The 24824-nt window shown below is 50.5% G+C and overlaps 2 protein-coding genes across 2 annotated transcripts; both read right to left on the bottom strand.

Annotated features, from left to right (window-relative positions):
- Nucleotides 1-499: 499 nt before the first annotated feature.
- MBD3 (methyl-CpG binding domain protein 3) lies at nucleotides 500-17813 on the bottom strand. Its single transcript, XM_065699891.1, has 8 exons — nucleotides 17569-17813; nucleotides 13243-13299; nucleotides 11246-11405; nucleotides 8236-8373; nucleotides 6053-6143; nucleotides 5586-5763; nucleotides 4269-4466; nucleotides 500-2428 (listed from the first exon to the last, which is right to left on the bottom strand). The coding sequence occupies exons 1-7, from the start codon at nucleotides 17580-17582 to the stop codon at nucleotides 4274-4276; spliced, it is 831 nt and encodes a 276-aa protein (XP_065555963.1). The 5' UTR covers nucleotides 17583-17813; the 3' UTR covers nucleotides 500-2428; nucleotides 4269-4273.
- A 3033-nt stretch (nucleotides 17814-20846) lies between these two features.
- Nucleotides 20847-23783, bottom strand: LOC136003305 (cytochrome b-c1 complex subunit 10). The gene is made up of 3 exons (XM_065658810.1): nucleotides 23676-23783; nucleotides 22568-22702; nucleotides 20847-21111 (listed from the first exon to the last, which is right to left on the bottom strand). Exons 1-2 carry the CDS (start codon nucleotides 23723-23725, stop codon nucleotides 22582-22584), a joined length of 171 nt encoding a protein of 56 aa, XP_065514882.1. The 5' UTR covers nucleotides 23726-23783; the 3' UTR covers nucleotides 20847-21111; nucleotides 22568-22581.
- Nucleotides 23784-24824: the final 1041 nt, after the last annotated feature.

The raw sequence follows: 24824 nt of genomic DNA, 5'->3' as shown, positions 1-24824 counted from the left end.
ACCAATTTAAACTCGATGTTCAATGCAGCAGAGTATTAGTATCAACATCTCAATCACCTAAGTTCGGGTGCTACGTATGTTCACAATACATTCAGATTCAAATAGAAGTAAATAAAGACATTACTAGATACTAAACAAGTTTTAAAAAGGAAATATTGTCAGAACAAGACTTCTGCCACAGGCAGAAGAACACCTCTAGCCTGGGTCAGAAACTGCTAAGAGGTGAGACTCAAAGGACCGTATCAGCCACTTGCCCATTAGATGGCACATCCTGGCAGCCTTTTAATGGGCGACGACACAGGAGGATTCTGCAGCAAGAACCAACTGGCTGCCCACAAGTTCCACTTTGTATTGTCCTCTGCCAGGTCCCCAGATATCGAGATCCAAATCTCAGAACAGAGCTCACAAGAAAAATACACGAGCATCTCTGCTGAAACGACTGAGAGGGGCAGAGCACAAACCCTGCGGGAAGGGGCTTGATGCAGACTAGAAGCAGCTCTACTTTGTGAGAAACATTTAATTCAACACAATGAATTACAAGAGGAGAGAGATTTACAGGATAATAACGGTAACAGACTGTTCAAAAAGGAAAACAGTTTCCGCTGCCTGCAGTACCAGGTAAAGCTCCCCGAAGCAATAATACCTGGCAGAGCAGCAACGAAGCACAATTCAGTCTTCTTGCAGTACTCCAAATGAGCAGTATCAAAGAAGTTTGTATTTTCAAATCTTTATGAAAAGAGTTAGTACAATAGCAATCACTTTGGCATGGGCTATTTTTCAAGGAGCTTAAACCTATTCCGATCACTAAGCTGAGCTACCCCCAGAGGTTATTCCTTTCCAGGCAATTCCCCTGGTCCCTTGCTATCACTGCTAACCATTCTTACATGATAAAGGCTCTGGGAGCTACTTTCTTCCCCAAGTTTGGGGATACCAACAACTTGTACAATTGTTTAGTGGCACAACATTTAACCCACCACTTTATACCGTACTGTCAGCTGAAATGTCCATGCATGAATCATGCAATGGATACCCCAAGACTAAATTAACTTTTGTAACCAGTCAACGCATTCTCTGAGCTATAAATTCTCATCTTTGCCCCTTCTCCCTACCCTCCCTCCCCAGATAAACCCATTTTTAGCCACAAGTTACCCCAATATGCTCACAGATGTACTAAAAGAGACTGAGGAATCAATCAAGGTACCCATGGTGAAGCCAAATACTTATAAACACATTAAGGCAGGTTTCACATCGTTTCATTTTTGGACACAAAATGCTGGTCACTTCACTGCACATGCACATAAGAAAGATTTAATACTTAATAAAAAGCTTTAAATTCATTTTCAGATATCAATTATAGAAAAATCAACCTTTTTCCTTTCTTGTTTTAAAAGAGGTCAGAACATTACTGCACACGAAAGCAGATGTGTAGACACACCTATTGAAATGGATCCCCTTCCCTCTGCACACGCAGGAACGGAGGTCGGGGTTCTTGGCACCAGAAGAGAAAGGAGGAAGTTTTCCTCACTGTCAGTCAGAAATGAGTCATTCTCCCATTCCAAGTTGAGAAGTTCTTTCTGACTGGACTTAAACCAAAGCAATACACCTCAGAGCGGGTATATTCATCTCCAAAACTCTATGCAGCTATGCCTGGATGTACACGCAACTCCGTATCAAAAACGGGCACAGGAGTGCATTGAGTGTGATGCTGGAGCCAACTACAAAAACAACTGCCATTGATGTAAGACCAATTCCTCAAGCGTATCTTCCCCTATTAAACAAAACCTCGGTTGGAAGAGACGCTGGCAGGTCATCTCCAAGACTACACTTCCAAGACCAATATGGTCTTGCGAGGAAAAGGAAGTTCAATGACCTGAATTGACACATGGAATGACAATCCACAACACAAAATGACCTCCCTAAAGTCAGTTACAAACAGGTAGCCTATAGCAGAGTAGCCAAGGAGTGAAACAGCATCTCCTCTCACTTGTGTTAGAGAGCAAATGGTTTCTATGGGTCTTTGTTAAAGGTACTTGGATAGAAAAGCTTAAAAATTTATCACCTATCACTGACGGACCCACCAAAAAAAATTAAAATAATAAAAAAAAAAAAAAAGGCATAAAATTTGGTTCCTAGTATTTTACCTCCCACCATTTTATATTCCTTTATTCCCTCCCACTTTTGCATTCCTGATTACCCTACCCCTTTAGAAAAAGGAGGGGGAGTAGAGTTTAGTCAAGTTTCATCTTCAAAACTACCCAGCAATCACTGAGCCATCAGCTTCTCAACGTCTCCTGATGTGGACATCAAAATGCTCCTTGGTACAGTTGGGTTGGTGGTGCAATGTACTCGGCAGACACTCTTGGCTTTGTAAATAGTTGTGCTGACCCTGCTGATAGGGTTTATACCGGGAATTCTTGCATGGAACTCCCTAGGAGAAAAAAAACCCAACAAGATCTTGTGAGTCAATGTGAACTTTTTATATCTTTAAAGCAAGTGAGCCCTTAAAACCATAAAGGAACATTGCTATAACATATCCATTTCTTTATCTCCTGTTTTTCACCTTCAGCAGACAGTTTGTTCTGGTTCCTTGCTGTTGCCAGACCTTTGCAGTAGGAAGGAATGCAAGATACTCACTGTCCAAATAAGCTACTGTTAGGGTGACGGTGAAAGAGGAGAACAGAGAGCCCAGATAGAGGACAGTGTCTCCCAAAGGCCGAGAACAGATTTCACATTACAATCAACCTTGCAGCCTGAAGATTGCTTAACATAAATCACTCTTTCTGCTACCTGAAATACAGCTGCCACTCCCTACAAAGGGGCTTTTCCTTTCTTCCTTTTCCCCTTCCACATTCTTGACTCTTCCCTCATGGGCTCTGGAGGGTACATGACAAAGCACACAGGGTATTAGCTATCCTATTTCAGTGACAGAACACTGTCTGGCTTTAGGCTAAAACTTAATACAATCAGGACTTAAAATCAGTGAATTCTGTTTTCATCTCACTGCATGAGCTCCACTGATGATACATACAGTGCTCCTGGGGTTACAAAGGAACACAGCAAGGAAAAACTGATTCATAGCACGGTGCTCTGACATAGAATCCCAGCCTGGTTTGGGTTGGAAGGGACCTTAAAGCCCATCCAGCTTCAATCCCTGCCACGGGCAGGGACCCCTTCCACTGGAGCAGCTTGCTCCAAGCCCCTGTGTCCAACCTGGCCTTGAGCACTGCCAGGGATGGGGCAGCCACAGCTTCTCTGGGCACCCTGTGCCAGCGCCTCAGCACCCTCCTAGGGAAGAGCTTCTGCCTAAGAGCTCAGCTCAGTCTCCCCTCTATCAGCTGTCCTACCTAGTGCAATGTACAGGGGAACTTCTGTTGGTGTGTCTTGACTTGGCCTTACACATCTGCGTCTTTCTGCATCGCTACACATTCAGAGCTATTCTGGTTTACAAGACAATAAAACAAAAATTCTAGTTGCACCTTTAAAAGGTTCCACTGCACAAATGAAAGCCAGAGCTACACCTGAAGACAAGAAGCAAGCCCTTTGTGATACTTTCAAGGGATGCATAATATGAAAGCATGTTTCAGTGTAACAGCAGTAACTGCAGGATTCACAACCTTACACTTCTCAGATGTTTCCAGGTGTTGAAGGTGTATGTTCCTCTTTTACTTTCAGTTTACCAATTCCCACCACATAGGAAGTTTTTTAGCCTCTTCCCTCTTTGGATGGTTGCCTTTGGTCAGGTTGCTTTTTCCTAACTTTCTACAAATACTCCTTAAAAAACTTCCGCAAAGATGCTCTCTAATACAGCCTGAACGAAAACCAGCCCTAAAAATGCAAAAGTGAGAGAAAAAGGCAGGCAGGGGAAGAGACGGACTCTGTCCTTTCTGCCCACCCTGTCCTCCTGCCTAACAAAGGAAGTAATAAATAAATAGGGGGAAAATGGACATCACAAGGCAAATGTTTAGGAAACCAATCCATTTTCAAGGCAGAATCCTTCCAGTGCTTACACACACATCCTGGTTACACATTTAGCATACCTGACGCAGGCAGAAGGCCCAGAACACCCCATGTGCACTCACCAGACATTACACACGCACTGAAATACTCCATTTTGCTACCTGAAAGCATGACTACTACACCTTTTAAAGTGCGTGCTAAAGAGCAAAGATGTGTAGATTTATACCAAATATATACCAAGATTCCTCCTGAAAGCATTTCTGCTTTCAGTGAAGTACAGTTTAAGGCAAGAAAGGATGCTGTCACATTACCTGGACTATACATTCTCCATCTCCTGGTCATGGTCCTGCTCCTCCTCCTCCTCTTCCTCTTCTCCTTCTTCCTCCCCTCCTTCTTTCTCTGAAGGAGCTTCCCCATCTCTTGCTATTTCTTCTACATGGGCAAGCATGTCAGCCATCAGGGCTTCCTCCAGCCTCTTTCGCACTTGCTGCACCAGTTCCTCTTGTTTCCTATCCCAAATTAATGAACACTGGCATCAGTCCTCAAAGCTGCCTCTTTCCAGGGAAAGGAAGCTTAAATCCATGAAATACAAATACATGAAGCTGGGCAGACAAGACCATTTTTAATTCAGGCTGAAATCTACATAACCTAGCAGCTGACTCGAGACTTCCAATTCCTGGTAGCAATATTAATCGAAACAAGAAGAAGTCAGCCTACCCTGCTCAGACTGCCAAAAATGAGACTGGAGAAGGTTAAGTTTCCAACCATTTCAATCTTTTCTGGTTCTTTTTCCTTGTGAATCACAACCTTATATTTTACAGCTCCTTTTCTGTCAAAGTCATAGTGAAGGGAAGAAGTGATCGACAGTCAGTGGCTCACAGGACTCATATTTCATCTCAGCCACAGGAAATCATGACCAGACCATTTTTCCTGGTCATTCTTGTATAAATCAAGCACTACAATAAAGTCATCCTGTAATTTATCAGTCCAACAGTCAAAAGTCCTATCTTTTAACACTGTTAGTATACGCAGAGTAGTATGCTCTCAGGTTAGTCTCTTTGGTATATGCAGTCCTCCACTGAGCTTAAAGCTTAATTTGACCATTCTTGATTTAGTGATAGAATTCATTACTGAAAGCAAGCTACACCTAACTAAACTGCATCCTTATTTGCTGCCACTGCAGCAGTTAAGCACTCTTATTTGGTCTTGTGCTGACACAGAGCAAGGTGAAGAGAATCCAATCGCAGTATTACGGCTTTCTCTGACTCCTTCTTTGCTTAGAGGTGCCTTAATCAAGATTACTCCAATTGAGACACCTCCTTCAATAAAAGGATACATGTCCAAACAAATATGAACCTGAAACCTCAGAGGGACTGAGCATGGTCAAAATAAAGGCCTATAATTACATGCTTGTAGGAGACCATCCTCGTGTGACAGTTTTTAACTCCTCTAATAAAGAGGCATCCACATCAATTCGGCAAGCCACAGTGCTCCAGCAGGCTTTAAAACTTGTCACTGGAAAAAAACTCGCAACCCCCCCCCCCCAAAACCCAACCCCCAAGAAAATGCACTGTTTCACCACAAGAAACCTTATTCCAAGACAGTTAGGTGGTATTTCTAGTTCATACCTAATATCTTCATCTGTCACCATAAATGCTTTGCAAAGGGGCTGTGAGGTGTTTAGCCAGACTCCAGGATTCTTCTCTACAGCTGCAGACAGCTGTCCAGTGATGGGCATAGTGCTGGTGTGCAGAGCACTAGCTATGGCAGAGAGGAGGGTTTCATCAGTGCATCCAGGTCCAACCCCTGCAAATGGGAGGGAAAGGGATAATCAACACTGCACAAGACAACAGCAAATCAGGACAACGGGTGGTATTTAGATATTAATGGCAAAGCAGGTACTGTCATTTAGCAAGCTAACACAACACACATCTCAGTCCTCAACACTTCCAACAGCGCCTGTACAGCCCTCTCCAAGGCATTTTAAACCAACAGCACTGCTGAGCGCTGGGGAACAAGGGCAACCTCAATACCTTCACATCACCGCTGACTGGTATCAAGATGCCACCCCTGGGGTGAAGGACAGACTGATTACCTTGTAAACCTTTTGGCAGGTCCATTGTTTTCACCAGCTCCTCTGCAATGTCAAAAGCATTCAGTCCACTTAGTTTCTTCTCCCAGAAGAGCTGACATCAAAGAAAGCGTTTATTGGCACAAAGCAGAAATGGAATTGACAACTACACCAAGCAACTGCTTCCTATCAAGAGAGGGAAGAACACTGCTGCAGACAATTCTCTATTGGATTTACTATGGAAGGGGTCTGCCACAGGGAACAAGCCTCACTGCCAGTCCTACAACAACTCTGTCCTGATGTACTGGCTTGAGAGAGACTTTCTTTTCCTCTAGGAACTGTCAATATCTAAGTGCCACTGAGCCCACAGTACTTTTCCAGTTACCAGCTCCCAACGAGGGAAGGGACAGTTGCAGCCAAAACACAGAGGCTGGAGTTTCAAATTAGGTGAAGTTTTAAGCCAGCACTGCTTTCAAATTTGGAAGAAACATCTGGAGCCTGCTGACCAGGGGTTAAAATGCACTGCAGCCCAGCCAAGCACTTTAAAGCTGTAATTTAACAGGCTCTTAGATGTATCACGCAGAGAAAGATGCAGGCAAGAAAGAGCAAGTCTGCCCTATTCTATGCTATATAATAAATACACAAACCAACGTGTGTGTGTATTACGCATACAGTACATACATATTTACTTAATATAAACACACACACACACACAAAAACCTCTAAAGGACTTTCTCAGCGAATAGATCCCAATGTTGTCCTAAAAAAAGAGAAAGGATTACACAAGGAAAGCACAAGCAGAACTGAGGAAGCTGCATTACAAGTAGTAACATGAGCAGCGAAACTACACAGGTTAGATTATAACAGCTCTGTGTAACAGGGCTGATCTCTGCTGTCTAATAGATTGCATTCACATGTCAACCTGTACTCACAGATCAATCTCTCCCCCAACAGGGATACAAATCCCTTTTGCATATCGACATCATATCTTGAGCATCCTCTTTTATTGGCTTAACAAGCCAAGGGGTTTACAGGAACAGCAGCAACACTGAATATGCATGCTCTGCTTCCTTAGGAAGCCGTGCTAAAATCCCACCAACCTGGTCAAACAACAACCAACCCCAACCACCCAGCTCTATGTCAAACAGCATCTATCTCACACTTCAGAAAGGCAGGGTTTAAGTCTGCAGAAAAGGTTTCCAGCACAAGATGACAGTAGCTTATGGGGTATTTTTAATACCCTGTACTGAAATCACTTCCCTTCTTGGAATGTCACCTTTTAATTCCACTAGACCCGCAAGCGTTTAAAATGATAACTGATACCAATGACAGCATCTGAACACACTAGTGAAGCTGAACATCTCATTTCCAAATGTTATAGAGATGGACTCAATACAGCAAAGGATTTGTAGAATCCCTGATGTGAACTCTGCTGGGGCTGTCCTGTCAGCTCCAGGTAATGAGAACGAAACGAGAATGCCTGCCAAAGGCTGCTTTGAATGGGTACATCTCATTTGACCAGTGCCCCAATTCAAAGCCACCCTTGTCATAAGCACACTTTTTACATCCTTTCACTACATTAAATGAAGCTGAAAGATTTTCTTTCATTTTGGTGTATTCACTTGGTTGCAAATACACAGGATGGCAAGAAAACCGCTTTGATTTTGTATTAATAATGACATTCCAAGTGAATTTATGATCTTATTCATACAGCAGAGTTAGCTACTATAGTAATGATACACACATCTGAGAAAAAGGCCCATGCAGGGGGTACCGTTCCTTGCCCTACATCACAGACACCACATTGTCTGTGGTCTGTACAGGAAAAGGGAATTCTTGAAACAGGGATTCTCATTCCAATGCAAGTGGCCTCTGAAATGGTTACAAGGTCTGCCAAAATTTGGAGATAAGACTTCATTTCAGCATTAAAGGAAATGGAGGCTTAACTACAACAGAGCAAAGGTTGGGGTCTAGTTACAGAACACAGTGCAGACAGCATATTAAATATATACTGGAAATGGGGTTTGTTCTGGTTTTAAAAGCTGGGAGCACTGTATTATTGTTTCTGAAACATCAGAGACTTCAAATCACCGCAGACTATGTGTTCAGCATCACCAACTTAGAGTGATTTATTCCAGGCCCCTTCCAGCACCAAAACCAGGGCTTTCTTAGTTCTGAAGGAGAAGCTGCTACAGCACAAGCCTTACCTGCCGGGGCTGGTCCACAGCTTTCTGCGGATCACTCTTCACCTTGTTGCTGGGATGGTTTGTGATCTTCGTGACAGGCTGTTTGAAGATGGAGGCGGTCTGTCTGACAGGCAGGGCTGTGTTCAGATCAGGCTTGCCCTATAAATTTCAAGCAAAATGAAGGGAAAAGCCCACAAAAAGAAGGATTTTCAATTTGCTAAACTGCTGCTACAGCCATAAAGACGTGCAGCAGGGAAAAGAAGAGTGCATGGACTTCAAAACTGGCCTGATCTCAAGCTGTATGAATTCAACTCTAAAAACATGTAACTACGTTCAAATCTTACCTTAGACCTATAGAAATTAAAGTTCTCCACTCTTTCACATTCTATTTAACATACCAGCCTCCCGTCTAAAGCGGTGGTTACAAAGCAGATGTTGACTTCCTTTTTACAAAGAGTTACATGGAAAAGATGAGAGGTGATGGGCACAAGTTACTCCTAGATTCTGACTGGGCACAAGAGGAAAAAGCCTTTCACCATGACAGTAACCAGCCATTGGAATAATCTCCCCAAGGAAGCTGTGGACTCTCCAACACTGGGCACTGTTAAGATCTGGCTGGACAGGGTGCTGGGACATCTACTCCAGGTCATGCTTGGCCTTGAAGGTTGGTCCAGGTGACCCCTGAGGTCCCTTCCAACCTGGGATCCTGTGATTAGTTTATACCCCTTGGTTTTATACCCATTTGGGCAGAATTTAAGAGTCAGAAGACCGGGCTTGCACTTTGACAAGTCACTAAACCAGAAGATTTTGACATAATATTAAGAAGAAAAATTATTACGGGGGGTTTAGAAACCCTTTCGTGAATTCAGACCATTCTAAACCATCCTGCTCCAACCCAGTTGTGGATGCCACTGAACAAATCAATACAGCTGAAACCCTGATCGCCTTTTTTACCTTCTTAACAAGACTCAGTTTCCAAACAGAGCCCATAACCATCAAATTTTCACCATCTGACTGCATTTTACGTTAGCGAAAACACAGGAACAGCGTTCCTTGCTCCAAGAGCTAACATGCAAGTCTTGAAAATGGCTGCAGGACACACTTTGTTCTTGAGGATGCAGACACCGCGTCTGCTCAACATATTTATTCATGAGATGTAGAAGAGATGTATTCAGGCCAAATATAATTCTGAACCATCTGTGTGCTAATTCACTTATAAGCCAATGACAACCACTTGTACATTGAAGGACTGGGCAGAATTTTTAGCCTATGAGATGTGTGTTGAGCTGCTGGTCTCTGCAGCAAGGAGCGGTACTTCCCAAGTGGCACTCCAGCACCCAGCACTGTAAATGCTCCAATCACTCTGATGATGATGATTCTTGACTGGTTGACATATATAGAAAATAAGCATTCTGCTCTTTCCCACAGTTCATGTTTAGGCGCACAGACACAAGCTTCTGGGTTCTGAAAAGCTTTTAGTGCACAGTGAAGCTACCCAGGAATAACTTGACCCAGTCTATCCAGACTGGAGCTTGCACCAGTAGTCTTGACTAAGCCTTCATCAGAATTACCACGTGCCAAACACACTCTTTTATTTTGCTCTACAAATAGGCCTTGTCATCCTCTTGCCTCTTTAGCTTTTTGCCCCCCTCCTTAGATCAGTTCCAAAGCTGAGATATCACCATGGCCTATGACAGCTCTGAGGAGGGCCTCATCCTCTAAGGATGCCCTCATCCTCTAAGGATGCCTCCTTGTCCCTCCTCCCCCCAAGCCAGAGCAGAGCAGAGCTGCTGCACAGCCACAGGAGTCGGCTGGAGATCTGGGGCTCTGAAGAAGATCGTGCTGGATCTTCTCCAGAGAAGGGGATCCAGAGACGTGATCTCACACTCCAGGGTGAAGTGAGAGAGATGCCAGCCCTCTCTCCAGACCTTCTGTACAGGAGATTTAGCAGTACCACAATATTCTTGCATGGCATCAACCCTGGTGTCCTGGGTTCAGCTGTAGGAGTCATTTTTCTCCTTCTTAGTAGCTGGTGCAGCGCTGTTTTCAACTTTAGTCTGAGAACAAGGCTGATAACACACCAATGGTTCTACCTGTTACTGTGTAATGCTTACTCCGACCAAGGACTTCTCAGTCTCATGCTCTGCCAGTGAGGAGGGGCACGGAAAACCGGGACAAAGCAGAGACGGGACACCTGACCCAAGCTAGCCAAAGGGGTATTCCATCCCACAGCACGTCATGCCCAGGAGAGAAACTGGGGGAGTTACCCAGAAGGCCCAGATCACTGCTCGGGTGGTGAGCAATTGTATTGTGCATCACTCGTGTTTACTGTTTTCCTTTTCCCCTTTTAGTTTTATATTCTCTCCCCCTGTTATTTCCCTTATTATTATTAGTGGTGGTAGCAGCAGTGGTTCCGTGTTATACCTCAGCTACTGGACTGCTCTTATCTCAACCCATGGAATTTATATTCTTTCAATTCTCCTTCCCATCCCTCTGGGAGCTGGGTGGGGGGAAGAAAGGGGAAAGTGAGCAAGTGGCTGCATGGTTTTGAGTTACTGGCTGGACTTGAACCAGGACACCTGGAAGGATGAGTGAATTGCGGTATGTGCCCAGCTCCCCATAATGGAGATGTAGTGACAGGACAAGGGGTAACGGGTTCAAACTGAAACAGGGGAAGTTTAGATTGGTCTAAGGAGGAAATTCTTTCCTGTGAGGGTGCTGAGGCACTGGAATGGGTTGCCCAGGGGGGTTGTGAGTGCTCCATCCCTGGCAGTGTTCAAGGCCAGGTTGGATGAAGCCTTGGATGGGATGGTTTAGTGTGAGGTGTCCCTGCCCATGGCAGGGGGGTTGGAACTGGATGATCTTGAGGTCCTTTCCAACCCAAACTATTCTATGATTCTATGTTATCTCATACAACCCCAGTTCTACACATTCATTACAAAATGGAATCACAGATACTGTTCTGACAGGCAGCCTGGCCACTACAATAGCAGATGGCAAGGGGAAACCTGCCATGGCATCATAGTCTTACTTTGGCTTGGTTGGAACAGTCATAGCGCATCCTCTGCCTGTTCTTGTTCATTTTATTCATCAGCATTTTTCCTGTGCGGAAATCAAAGGTGCCCAGGTCCATGGAGCTGCCCAGGTAACGCGCCAGCTGCGGCTTGCTCCGGAACTTCTTACCACTTGGGCTGGGAAAAGACAGGAGAGAAACAAGAAGGGGAATGAAAACCCTCTGGATTTCATCCCGTCACTCACTGCAGTGCAGGAGAGGCAAGTTTTATTGCCTTCATGAGAAGCAGCATGTGCTGAACTGCCAGAATGAAGCTCACGTTTAACTCTAAATGGATATTCTTGCTTTCCTATTAACTCCTCCTCATGATTACTGGGGAAGAGACAAATTAAGGGCAGACCACGTTAAAACGTTTTTTGTACATAAAGATCCAGGCCAGGTATAAGGGAACATTGCGTAATTCACACCACAACCAGCAGGGCAGATACCAGCACAGATGTACATATCACTGCTGTCTCAAATAATAAATGCATTTTCAAGCAGAATTTCGTCTCCCAAGAGTGTTATATATGACTGGGACCACAGTCATCTCCTTGGGCTCCTTCCCCCCACCCCTTCCCCCTTGAAGAGCACAATCAGGTTTGATTACAAGTCTTTGGTACCATTTGGAACACTTCAGGACTGCACAGTAGTAAGGAGAAAGTTAATTAGTGGCAAGCTGCAAAATAAAGAATGACAAAGCTTAAGAGATGCAAAGGTAAAGGGCAAAAACCTTGGAAAACTGTCCATTAACTGCAAAACAGAAGGGAGATGCTTTTTAAACACCTGGTTTCACGTGAAGGACTGCAATCTGGGAAGCAGGCACAGATTACTCCAGCTCCTTGTTGTGTTCTGGTTGGGTTTTGGTAACATAAGCTAGCCTTTTGCACCACCACAATAAGCACTGCTTAGCTAAACACTCGTTATGCACAAAGCAAAAATAAGTCACTGTGCTGTGATTACACAGACAATAAGCACAACGTGTTTCTCCCCAGTGGACTCCCCAAACACTGGACACTTCAGAGCTGGCTGGAGTCAGAGAAAGCTCCAGGGAGATGTTATAACAATACCTAAAGGGGCTGCAGGAAACCTGGTGAGGGGCTTGGGACAGGGGCCTGTGGGGACAGGCCATGGGGAATGGCTTGAACCTGCCCGAGGGGAGACTGAGCTGAGCTCTTAGGCAGAAGCTCTTCCCTGGGAGGGTGCTGAGGCGCTGGCACAGGGTGCCCAGAGGAGCTGTGGCTGCCCCATCCCTGGCAGTGCTCAAGGCCAGGTTGGACACAGGGGCTTGGAGCAAGCTGCTCCAGTGGAAGGGGTCCCTGCCCGTGGCAGGGGTTGGAGCTGGAGGAGCTTTAAGGTCCCATCCAACCCAAACCAGGCTGGGATTCTATTGAATGCACAGTTAACTGGATGGGGAAATAATCCATCTTTGGAGGGTAGGGAGAAGGGGAGGAAACACTTTACCACTGGATATTCCTCAGCTGGACCAGTTCACTGTGGAGCTGCACCAAACACTCAGGCCAGCAGACAACAGAGAGAGGAGCAATCACTGGACAGTAACAGAGCCTGGGTCCAGACTCAAATGTGAAACCACTTGTACAAATGTGAATGGAGTTATATGCCTCAAGCCAGAAAGAGGAAGAACCAGCTACAGCAGCGTTTTAAGCCAGACCCATCACTGCTGTCAGCGAAGCTGAGAAGCTCCTGCGACATGAAGAATATGACACTGCTTCCTCTGCTAAGATCCGCAGCTCCAATTTATGGCTTAGTGTCTAGTAATCGTTAAAACAATACATTACAATAAACGGTGTGTTCAAAAGCTCAGTGTAACTTCCAGAACAAGAGCCAGATACGCTCAGAGACAGGATTCTAAATGAACACAGCCCTTCAGCTTTTATGTTTAGTGTGTGCTCTAGGAATTTGGCAAGGGATCTGAAAAGATGCTCAAAGTCCATGTATGTCTAAAATAAACCCACCTGAAGTGACTCAGAGTCCTGTCTCTTCCTGGGGAAGCTTGGCCCAAAGGAAAAGCACTGAAATGTTCAGAAGAAAAACTTTTATTGCGATTATGTCTTGAATAAAAGGCAATACCATACCCCAAGCTCCTCTGGAACAACAGCAGGGCAGGGAACAAAGCTACAACTCAAAGCCATCAGTGAACACCAAGAGAAAGGAAGCGGCTGGAGTGCTCTGGAGCTCCTGGGGTACCTCTGGCAGGAGCATGCTTGGGAGGACACAGCCATAGAGGGCATCACGGACACCTGAGATGGTCAAACTCGGGGTGGGGAGCAGCCAAATAGCCCACAAAGGTGAGCAGTGGCACTGCCTGCTGCATGTCACGACGCACAGGACCAGCAAACCAGCATTTATGAGCTCTGAATACCGTTACCATGCTCATGTGCCCTTTAAACCCCAACCTCTTCTAAACACCACCACTGGCACCGATACCATGAGCACGCTGCACTTGGCTCCTGTGTTCAGGTCTTTCCCCCTTCATCCTGGTAGGAGGAGCAAGGCAACTGCAAAGCTGCACACACTTTTCCATGCTCCTCCATCTAAAGCTCCAAAACGTTACCCCCTGGAGCCGCCTGCCTCAGCACCAACAAAAGGAACCCAAAGAAGCCCAAGGGGAGGCACGACCAAACCCAAGCCCCCCTCCCTTGTTATCCAGACTTTATGGGGCGCAGATGAAGCTGAATGCGTGGCGGCCTCTTGCCAGGTGCCTGCTGCTCTCCATGTGCAGCTCACCCTTTGTTTCCTGCTTTAGAGTCTTAAGGAGCCCAGGCCCTTTCCCCTCCTCCCTCATTACACAAAGTCTCCTCCCCTCCACTCTCCCCATTTCGCCTACAGAGGATCTGCACAACTTAGAAAGCAAGAGACAAAAGACAACACAAACCCAGTCATCGCCTGCCTGCTAAAGAAATGGAGACAGGGATAAAGGGGGTGATCAGGAACACGTGCCCAAAGCCTCATTCCCTCGGTGGAAGGGTGACAAACAGAATGCAAACTGTTTCTTCCCCACTCCAGTTCCAGTTCCAGTTGCGATCCCTCCTTCACGCTGCTGGGAGCCTCCCAGTCTCCCTCTACTGCTCTTCTCTCCCCAGGTCTGCTCCAGGCAAAGCTGGGCACCCTCTGGGTGTGGGACACTCCAACAGTGTTTCCTTGGGCGAGATGTGAGCCCTGGGACACCACACGCGTTGCCAGTGCCCTCCCTCGCAGCATCTTCACGTTATCCCTGCCTGCATCTGCATCACGTCCTACCCCACACCCCAGCAGCTTACTACATGATCTTTGTGGTCCCTTCCAACCCAAACCATTCTATGAACGCGGTTAGTCCAGGGCAGGCTAGCACACACATACACCGGTGCGAACAAGCAGAACCAGGTGACTTCTCCAGCTGTGACAACCCAGCCACATCTGCACAGCAGCATCTCCCCATCCCTCCGTAAATCACAGATCAACCAGGTTGGAAAAGAGCTTTAAGAGCATTTAAGAGCTTTAAGAGCATCAAGTCCAACCCTTACCCCATCAGTGCCAAGGCCACCCCTAACCCATGGCACTGAGGCCTCATTTCCACGCTGTGTGAGCACTTGCAGGGCCGGTGCCTGCAGCCCTGCCCTGGGCAGCCTGTTCCAATGCTGAGCACCCTCTGGGGCAGGAATTGTTCCTCAGCTCCATCTAAACCACCCAAATGTGTGCCCTGGGCTCCGCACAGAGCAGCCTTGGGGAACTGAGCTGTCCATTGCCACCACCCTCATCCCAAGCGATGTTCATGCGCTCATGGAGGCTCCGCACTTAAGGGGCTGTTTTGTTCAGGGGTTGGAGCTCTGACCACACACACACAAAAAGCAAACCCCGAAGTCCTCAAAAGAACAAAACACAAAGAATTTGGATACACACAGGATCCCTCAAACTTCCAGACCCCTAAAGAAGCACCCAAGCAGCAAGCCCAGAACAGGAACAAGCCCAGATCTCACCCGCCCTGTTTATAAGGCTCATCTCAACCACCATTAGAGCTCCCCCGGGGAAGCTGGGGGTCAATCATCACAACCTACAAAAAGCAAAGCAGGCCCCAGGAGAAACACTCTCCTCCACAGTTAGAAAACATCCTTGGGGGTGAAGGGGTGTTAAAAACCTCTTCAGCTTCCTACAGAGCTGCTGCGTAGGTAGGAAAGTCACAACAAAATGAGCTTCACCCAAGAGAGCTGGTTAAGCCTTCCGGAACAGCCGTGTCAGTGCCTCCTTGGAGCGGAGATCCCAAACTTCTCGGACACTTGGTCACATAACCTTCAGCAGAAAAACGCCATGAAACCAAGCAAGAGCAGCAGTAAAATCTCCGTCCCCCAGGTGGGAACACTGAGTTTGGAGGAGCCTTTGTCACCAGAACTCTCTCAAAGACCACATACGCCCTACTGGGTTTGCCAACCCTTCAGCCACTGGCAGACAAGAGCATGCACCCCAGTTAAAAGCATTTCTGCACTGGTGAGCACTGATTCCATGAGGCCAAACACCGGCCAAAGCGACGGTTTGGGAAAGCAGGAACTGCCACCCGAGCACCTCGGCTCAACCCTCAAAGCTGGCGACTGCACACAGGGGCATTTCCAAACCACGCGTGTAACTCCCCACACACACTTACTGCATCCGCACATCCAAACCACGCACAGACTGTACGTGGAAACAGCAGAGGGGTTCAGGAACTGCCACACGAGCGTTTCCCACTTTGAAAAATGCAAAATGCAACCAAAAAGTAACTCCGCAGGGATCTCTGTCCAAATTGACACAAAGGCAAAATCCATAACTTCGGAATGGAACTGTGCTCCTTACCCTCTCCCCCTCTTTTTTATGTTCAGCTCTGAACCCACAACCTTACAGCTTTATGGATGTGGAGCTGTTGAAGCGAGGCCAGAGGAGGCCATGGAGATGCTGCGAGGGCTGGAGCAGCTCTGCTCTGGAGCCAGGCTGAGAGAGCTGGGCTGGGGCAGCCTGGAGAAGAGAAGGCTCCTGAAGGGGAGACCTGAGAGCAGCTCCAGGGCCTAAAGGGGCTGCAGGAAACCTGGAGAGGGGCTTGGGACAAGGGCCTGTAGGGACAGGCCAAGGGGAATGGCTTGAACCTGCCCGAGGGGAGACTGAGCTGAGCTCTTAGGCACAAGCTCTTCCTTGTGAGGGTGCTGAGGCGCTGGCACAGGGTGCCCAGAGAAGCTGTGGCTGCCCCATCCCTGGCAGTGCTCAAGGCCAGGTTGGACACAGGGGCTTGGAGCAAGCTGCTCCAGTGGAAGGGGTCCCTGCCCGGGGCAGGGGTTGGAGCTGGAGGAGCTTTAAGCTCCCTTCCAACCCAACCCATTCTTTTCTGTTCTATATTCTTGGATAACCCAGGGACCCTTCCAGCGCTGCTGTGTCTCCAGCAGCTGCCCGGGGTCTTTTCTCCTCCCAGGCCGCAGCGGTGAAGCTGCGCCTCCGGCCGCACGCTCCCGAGGCTGCATTCAGCGCTCCGCTCACCCCCGGCACAGGAACCTTTCCCCACCACCACGACCTAAGAAACGAAGCCCCACACGTGCAGTTGACCGCACGCATTCCACCAGCCAGAAAGGCCAAGCGGGGAACACCTGGATCACTTCTGCTGCCCTCTTCCAGCTTCCCAATAGCCCCAAGCTTCACACTTGGGCTCACGGGTGCACTGAGGCTGCCTCTCGTGTGCGCAAGATGGGTCCGTACGGCCCACCTACAGCCATGAGGCATACCCCGATGTTAATGAAGCCCTCCCGGCAGAGCCAGCTCCGCAGCCATGCTTCCCTCAGCAGCAACACTCCGGCATCCCTGCGCTCCCACCTACAGCATCAAGCACAGGCAGGCAAATGCGCCCTGCTTCACCCTAAGCCCAGATTCATGGAATGGGTTTGGGTTGGAAGGGACCTTAAAGCTCCCCCAGCCCCAACCCCTGCCACGGGGACCCCTTCCCCTGGCGCAGCTTGCTCCGAGCCCCTGTGCCCAACCCGGCCTTGAGCACTGCCAGGGCCGGGGCAGCCCCGGCTCCTCCGCGCACCCCGTGCCAGGCCGATTCCCCCACCGGCAGCCGCGGAGCCCCGAGCAGGCACCAACCGCTCCCGCCGGCACCGGGCTCCCCGCAGCCGCCCCACGGAACCCGCTCTGCCCCCGCCGAAGGCACGAGGGGGGCTCCGCCGCCCGCCCCACAGCGGCCCCGGACACCGAGGCGATGGCGGCACCGCCCCCCCCCCCAATTCACCCCCCCCCCCCCGGCCTCCACCGCGCTCCCCGCCGGTACCGACCCCCCCGAGCGCTCCCACCTCTTCCGTTCCATCACGGCCCGGGCCCGCTCCCGCCGGCTCTTCCGGCCGCCGCGCTCTCCTCCCGCCGACGGCTGTTCCGCGCTCCCACCGCTCCTTCCCTTCCCTCCGCCCCGCCGCGGCCTCGGCTCGGCTCGGCTCGGCCCGGCCCGGTTCGGCTCGGTTCGGTTCTATTCGGCTCTACCCGGCCCTCTCCCGCCGGGCCCCAGCGCCGCTCCGCGCTCCCTCCTCCGCCTCCTCCACGCTCGGCCCCGCTCCGCCCGCCCCCGTGCGCGCCCCTCCCATCGCTGCCGCCGGATCCCTCCGCAAGGATATAGTCCCTCCCGCCGGCCCGCTTGGCGGGAGCCGCGCTTACCCGGCCCCCCCCCCGGAGCATCTTCCCCCTGCGCCGCGCTGCCGGTCGTGAACCCGCGTGGCAGCGACCCCGGCCCGGGCAGCGGGGACAGAGCGGAGCGGGACCGGCACCGGCACCACCCCCGAACCGAGCCCCGGCCGCGAGGAACCGGCCCGTGCAGAGAGAGGGAAACTCGGCTGTGGAGGGAGCAGCTCCGGTGCCTGAAGGGGCTGCGGGGAACCTGGAGAGGGGCTTGGGACAAGGGCCTGTAGGGACAGGCCAAGGGGAATGGCTTGAACCTGCCCGAGGGGAGACTGAGATGAGCTCTTAGGCAGAAGCTCTTCCCTGTGAGGGTGCTGAGGCGCTGGCACAGGGTGCCCAGAGAAGCTGTGGCTGCCCCATCCCTGGCAGTGCTCAAGGCCAGGTTGGACACAGGGGCTTGGAGCAAGCTGCTCCAGTGGAAGGGGTCCCTGCCCGTGGCAGGGGGTTAGAGATGGATGAGCTTTAAGGTCCCTTCCAACCCAACCCAGGCTGGGATTCTGTGATCTTTGATTTCCTCAAACCCAAGGCCCTGTGCACTTGGCTCCCACTGTCCCCTCCAGTGGAACTCACCGGGATTTGAAGTTTCTTCTTCTGAGTCCTTGTCTTTTCTCTATTAGTTCATATAATGGATGTGACATTTGGTGGGCTCATTCTGAACAACAATCAACTGTTAGAAAAGAGGCAATGCCAGGATATTGAAAAGCAGAGGGATCACTGATCACACCTGAACAGTAATTGTTCCAACAGAAATTTGCCCAAGAATCAGAATCATTTGGGCTGGGAGCTGCTCTGAGGTCTCCCCTTCAGGAGCCTTCTCTTCTCCAGGCTGCCCCAGCCCAGCTCTCTCAGCCTGGCTCCAGAGCAGAGCTGCTCCAGCCCTCACAGCATCTCCATGGCCTCTTCTGCACTCTCTCCAACAGCTCCACGTCCCCCTTGTGCTGCTGCCCCAGCGCTGGATCAGGGCTGCAGGGGGGGGCCTCCCCAGAGGATGCAGAAGATATTTCTAATAGAGTATTTCTGGAGTCCTTCTGCTCTCCTGGAAGGAGAAATGTCAGGAATTACAGGGTAATCCGATGGTTAGAGACATCATCTGGAACGCTGCAGAAAACACAAGTAGCTCAGCAATCCCCGAAGGCCAAAGCAAGCCCAAGCCCATGTTTCTCACAGTGCCTGCCAATATTGAACGTGGTTTTCTCCTTTAAATACCTTCTGGTCTCACGTGCTGCACACAGTGCTCTCGCTGGGGCTTTGCTAAGGTAACCCCAGTCTGAGCTGCAGACTGACAACCAGGAGCCTTGGGCGAGTGGGCAGCACAGGCAGAGCAAGTTCAAGGCCTTCTGAAGGGCTCCCTTACCTATGGGAGCAGAGGCAACAAGCCCAGACTTGGTGGTGTCTGAAGGCAGCAGCAGCACATTCTGCCCGTCCTGCCTGGACACGTTCAACAGGTACGAGCAGAGGCTCCAAATGTTCAAGACGGAGCTTCCAGTCCTGATGAGGTGTGAGATCAGGCTGGCATCATGTCCCCTTTCGGGGTGAAACTGGATCCACACCAATACCTCTGTGCACAGCACAGGGCTGCTGTCAAACCCACATTCTCAGTATTCCAAGGCACAGCAGCTTTGGCCTTTTGGGAGTCAACCAGGAGTTCAGGAGCACTGCTGGAGTGAGGCAGTGGGAGAGATGGAGGCAACAGCATGGTCATCCCTTCATACCATAAGCTTCTGCCCCGTTCCGTTGGATGTAGCAGGGCAGCAAAGTGTGTTTTGTATGTGATTATATTCCCTGCCCCCCCCCAGTTTGTTATCAGTGGTGGTGCCAAAGAAATGCTTAAGCAATTACTCTGTTCAGGAAACAGCTGAAGCATCCTGCACAGTGCCACCGTTTGGACACCTTTTACAACAGCTTTCCATAGAAATACCACTCAGAAGCCTTCAACCCTGCAGGTGACACTCAAGCAGCACACTTGCTGTAACACACATTCTTCCCTTAAGAGGTTCGACCGTTTCTTGACAGCCCAAAATGCTAACACGGTGGTATCTGGCACTAAACAGAGAGAAAACAGTGACACTGCCCTTACACAAAGGTTTTGTGTTGTTGTGGAAAGGGATGAACTTTCCACTCCTAAGTCCAAGCCATTTGCTGCGGCAGAGACCAGATCAAGACTAATTCTTGTACTTCTTTTCTCTATCAGCTGAAGATGTCTTCACCTCAAGGGCTCCGTTTCATCAGCAGTTTATGGTGATGAATTGTCCTGGTGGTGTGCTCCTGTAATCGCAGCTGGGGTTAAACCATGCCACAAATACGACGAGATGCATGAAGTATAGATAGATTCTTTTCCTACTCAAACCCCGCATCAAGTGACCAAGCAGCTCTCTAAACCACTAGTACATGGAAAGCCCCTCAGGGTTTGCAGACTGCCGGCCTTGAGCCCCTAGGTTAAACCAAGTTGGTCTTCAGGCAGCACCCACTGCTTTAAAATGATGTGTGCCCCACCAGGCAGTTGAAGGGGTCCACAGATTGATGGTAAAAGGATGCAAAACCTTGCTTTAAACTAAATACCATGAAACACTGCAATATTGGCTATGAAAAGTTAACTGCATGCATGAGTCTGAAGTGCTGCTGATGTGGGAATGATTAGCTTAAAATGAAGACATAACTAAGAACAGTTCAAGAGCTACAGCAGTACAAGGAGTAAGGAGCAAAAACTACCCACAAACAAATCAAGAGGCTCATCCAGCCCAGCATCCCCTGCTTGATGCCTGTGGAATGGGTATAGGATGAAAGGCAAACACTCCTCCTTAGGACACACACCCAAACAAGCTGAAGACATGACCCAAACAAGAAGTCCAGCCTGAAGAACGTGGCCTAAGAAGGGAACACACACACAAAAAGAGGCCAAAGCTATAAGTCACTTGGTTTATTTTGTACATCAGGTTTATAAACTCCTCCCATGACAACAAGAGCTGCTGTGACAGTGATCAGTGGCAGGGCACGAGGCAGGCTGGCCAGTGAAGTTAAACGTGTTCCCAACCAGGTGGGCAGAACTGCTCATGGGAGAGGAGGACACCATGACCTGTTGCAGAATCTTTACTGGGCATTTCGAGTTCACCTCAAAGCAGGGTCTCAGCGGATGGACGGCTCCAAAACACTATCCAGCAACATATTTCCTATAATAAACACAAAGCAAGTCGTTAAGCAGTGCTGCCTGCAAGGTGCTACAGCAGCCAACACCACAAACAGCCTTCAAAAGCCTGCACTATCCAGGCAAGGAGTTTCTGTTGCAGAAGCTGGTACAGACAGAACAGAAGGCAGGCACGCAGGCCTACAGGCTCTTTGAAAGGAATCACAGGCCACCACAGCAACGTCCTCCTCCTCTGCTCCTCCCCAGATGATTTATGCACAATGACACCTCAAAGCTCTTGCTTCAAAACAAAGAACACTGCTCCCATCTTAGGAACAAATCCATGTTCCTGCCACTGGCTAAAACAACTTTAAAGTAATGCAAGGTCACTTCATTGCCTCTACATAACACGAGAGCTTTTCCACCGACTTCTGGGGACACGCACAAGATGCACCTGTAGATGTTTACAGTCAGAGCATCCCAGCCTGGGTTGGTTTGGAAGGGACCTTAAAGCTCCTCCAGCTCCAACCCCTGCCACGGGCAGGGACCCCTTCCACTGGAGCAGCTTGCTCCAAGCCCCTGTGTCCAACCTGGCCTTGAGCACTGCCAGGGATGGGGCAGCCACAGCTTCTCTGGGCACCCTGTGCCAGCGCCTCAGCACCCTCACAGGTAAGAGCTTCTTCTTTATCTCCAACCTGAACTTCCCCTGTTTCAGTCTGAACCCATCACCCCTTGTCCTGTCACCACAGTTCCCAATGAAGAGTCCCTCTGCAGCATCCCTGTAGCCCCCTTCAGACACTGGAAGCTGCTCTGAGGTCTCCACGCAGCTTCTCCTCTCCAGGCTGAACAGCCCCAGTGTTCCCATCCTGGCTCCATACGGGAGCTGCTCCAGCCCCTGAGCATCCTCATGGCCTCCTCTGGACTTACTCCAACAGCTCCATGTCCTTGTGCTGGGGACACCAGCACTGCACACAGCGCTGCAGGTGGGGTCTCACAAGAGCAGAGGGGCAAAGCCAGATTCAGAACAAAACATCTCGTATGCAGTTAAAGAAGGGAATGAAAATCACTTGAGAAAGCCAATTTTCCAATGAATTTCTGGTACAGAGTAACTAGCTCTGAACATTCAATTTAACAGGAGTAACAAGGAACAGAAAGGAGTCTGAATTCACCTAGCAACAAAAAAAAGAGTTTGAAGCCATTCTACCTCGGAATGCTCCTCAGTTCAGCATCCACAACTTGATTTGACTTTGCAAGAACTACACCAGGCTGGGAAAAATCCACCACTTGCACAATATTCACTTGAAAATTAGATTTGGGTTCAGATTTCATCCTCCTGGCGCTCTGTGAAGCCCCAGACAGAAAGGGAAAAAGTCCTGAACACTCAAATTGAGCATATTTTGACCAAATAATACCTGATTGTGCCCTGGCCAACCAGGGCTCATCAAATCTCACACCAAGACCACGCTACTATTTCAGCTAAGAGAAGCACAACCAGAACTTACCATTAGAGGGAAGCTTAGTCTTCAGTTTTATACTTGCCACTGATGTAGGGAACATATTGAAGGACCAGCTTCCAGTCCGTGCCCCATATTACACCGATACCAGCCACACTACCCCATGTCATGAGGGTGGGAGTCCTAAGGAAGACACACACATATAATGCTGCTGGTGAACAATAGTAATTCCCCACTGTGGAAGGTCTGACAAATGCTAAGGTACCTGGGGAAGTCCTTTAAATAAAAGGGAAAAGCCTGGCAGGAATCTTGGAGAATCTCATAAAGCATCAGAGCCCAAGACCATCAAGAGAAAAGGGTGATGTGATTTCATTTAAGAAGAGTGTTACCAAGATAGGAAAAGATGCACGGATTTCTTTAACCATTTCACTGCAATAGCTCACATTGACTTTATCCGAGCCTGCAGGCTACATTGTTCTCCCTCACACAACCCTGCAAAGCGGCACTCGAAGCACTGCAACATTTACAGACCCACAGACTGCTTTGGGTTGCAAAGGACCTTAAAGCTCCTCCAGCTCCAACCCCTGCCACGGGCAGGGACCCCTTCCACTGGAGCAGCTTGCTCCAAGCCCCTGTGTCCAACCTGGCCTTGAGCACTGCCAGGGATGGGGCAGCCACAGCTTCTCTGGGCACCCTGTGCCAGTGCCTCAGCACCATCACAGGGCAGAGCTTCTGCCTTATCTCCAACCTGAGCTTCCCCTGTTTCAGTCTGACCCCATCACCCCTTGTCCTGTCACCGCAGTCCCTGATGCAGAGCCCCTCTCCCGCACCCTTGCAGCCCCCTTCGCACACTGGAAGCCGCTCTGAGCTCTCCACGCAGCTCCTCCCCTCCAGGCCGAGCAGCCCCGCTGTCCCCGCCCGGCTCCACACGGGAGCTGCTCCAGCCCCTGCTCCCCCTCCTGCTCCTCACAGCCCTGGACCCCCCGAGCCCCCCCCCAGCGGAACCCGGGCCCGAACCACGGCGAGGCCGCACCGACCCCCCCCCCCCGCAGCCCTTCGAACCCCGCCGTGCCTCGCACCGAGCAGGCCCCCGGGACCGGGACCGGGACCGGGACCGGGCCCGGGCCGAGGCGCACGGAGCCGCCTCGGGCCTCACCAGGTCTGCAGGAGCTGGGCGTAGCGCGGCCCCAGCACCCGGGCCAGCATAGCGGCGGCTGCCCGGCCTCAAAGTCACCCCCACCGCGCATGCGCACGCCGCGGGGGCCTTCACGCGCAGCGCAGAGCGGTGGGGCTGCCCGCGGCGCTGCCTGAGCCAAGCGGCGTTGTCATGGCAACACCCCCTCCTTGCTCTCTCTCCGCCATTCCCGGTGCTCGTCCCTCACGGCCCGGCGGTGCCCGCATCAAACCGCGTCCCGCCTGAGGGACCGGCTGCCGTCCGCTTGCCCTAGCGGAAGGTGTCCCTGCCCGTGCCGTGGGGTGGGACTGGGGGAGCTCGCACCCCAAAGGGTCCTGCGGGCCCAGGGCTCTGTAATGGGACAAGTCCCTGCTCGGGGCAACAGCACCGCCGGGCCGGGCCTGGCGAGGCCGGGAGGTGCGGGCAGGGAGCGCCCAGCCGGGCTGTGCAGGGTGGGCCCCTGGCAGAGGGTGGTGGAAAGAGACCCAATGCCAAGGGCACCCCTGCCCCATGGCACTGAGGCCTCGTCTCCACGGCATGTGAGCACTCGCAGGGCCGGTGCCTGCAGCCCTGCCCTGGGCAGCCTGTTCCAATGCTGAGCACCCTCTGGGGCAGGAATTGTTCCTCAGCTCCATCTAAACCTGCCCTGGTGCAGCTTGAGGCCGGTTCCTCTTGTCCCATCCCTTGTTCCTTGGGAGCAGAGCCCAGCCCCTCCTGGCTCCATCCTCCTGTCAGGCACTTGTAGGGAGCCATCAGGTCCCCCCTGAGCCTTCTCTTCTCCATCTGAACCCCACAGGTCCCTCAGCCGTTCCCCATCACACTTGGGCTCCAGGCCCTGCACCAGCTCCGCTGCCCTTCTCTGGCCCCATCCAGCCCCTCAGTGTCTGTCCTGCAGTGAGGGGCCCCGCTGTAGTGATGTCTCCCCCATCACCCTACGCTGGGCTCCTGGAAAGGGCTGGGTGTCTGACTTGATTTCCAGTCTGCACCCTCCCAGTGCCACCTTCACTGGGTGCTCCCCAGGGCGAGGCAGAGGCAAGGAAACAAGGAGCCCTGCTGCAACCTCCCCTCCCCGCACACAGGCAGGGGCTGCGTTCCCAGCTAAAACCAAAGAGGTGCCCCATGTAACCCGGG

The sequence above is a fragment of the Lathamus discolor genome, chromosome 21 (assembly GCF_037157495.1).
Source record: "Lathamus discolor isolate bLatDis1 chromosome 21, bLatDis1.hap1, whole genome shotgun sequence".
In the NCBI taxonomy this organism is placed as follows: Eukaryota; Metazoa; Chordata; class Aves; order Psittaciformes; family Psittacidae; genus Lathamus; species Lathamus discolor.
Note: the sequence above shows the minus strand (reverse complement) of the source record. Positions and strands in the feature narration are given on the sequence as shown.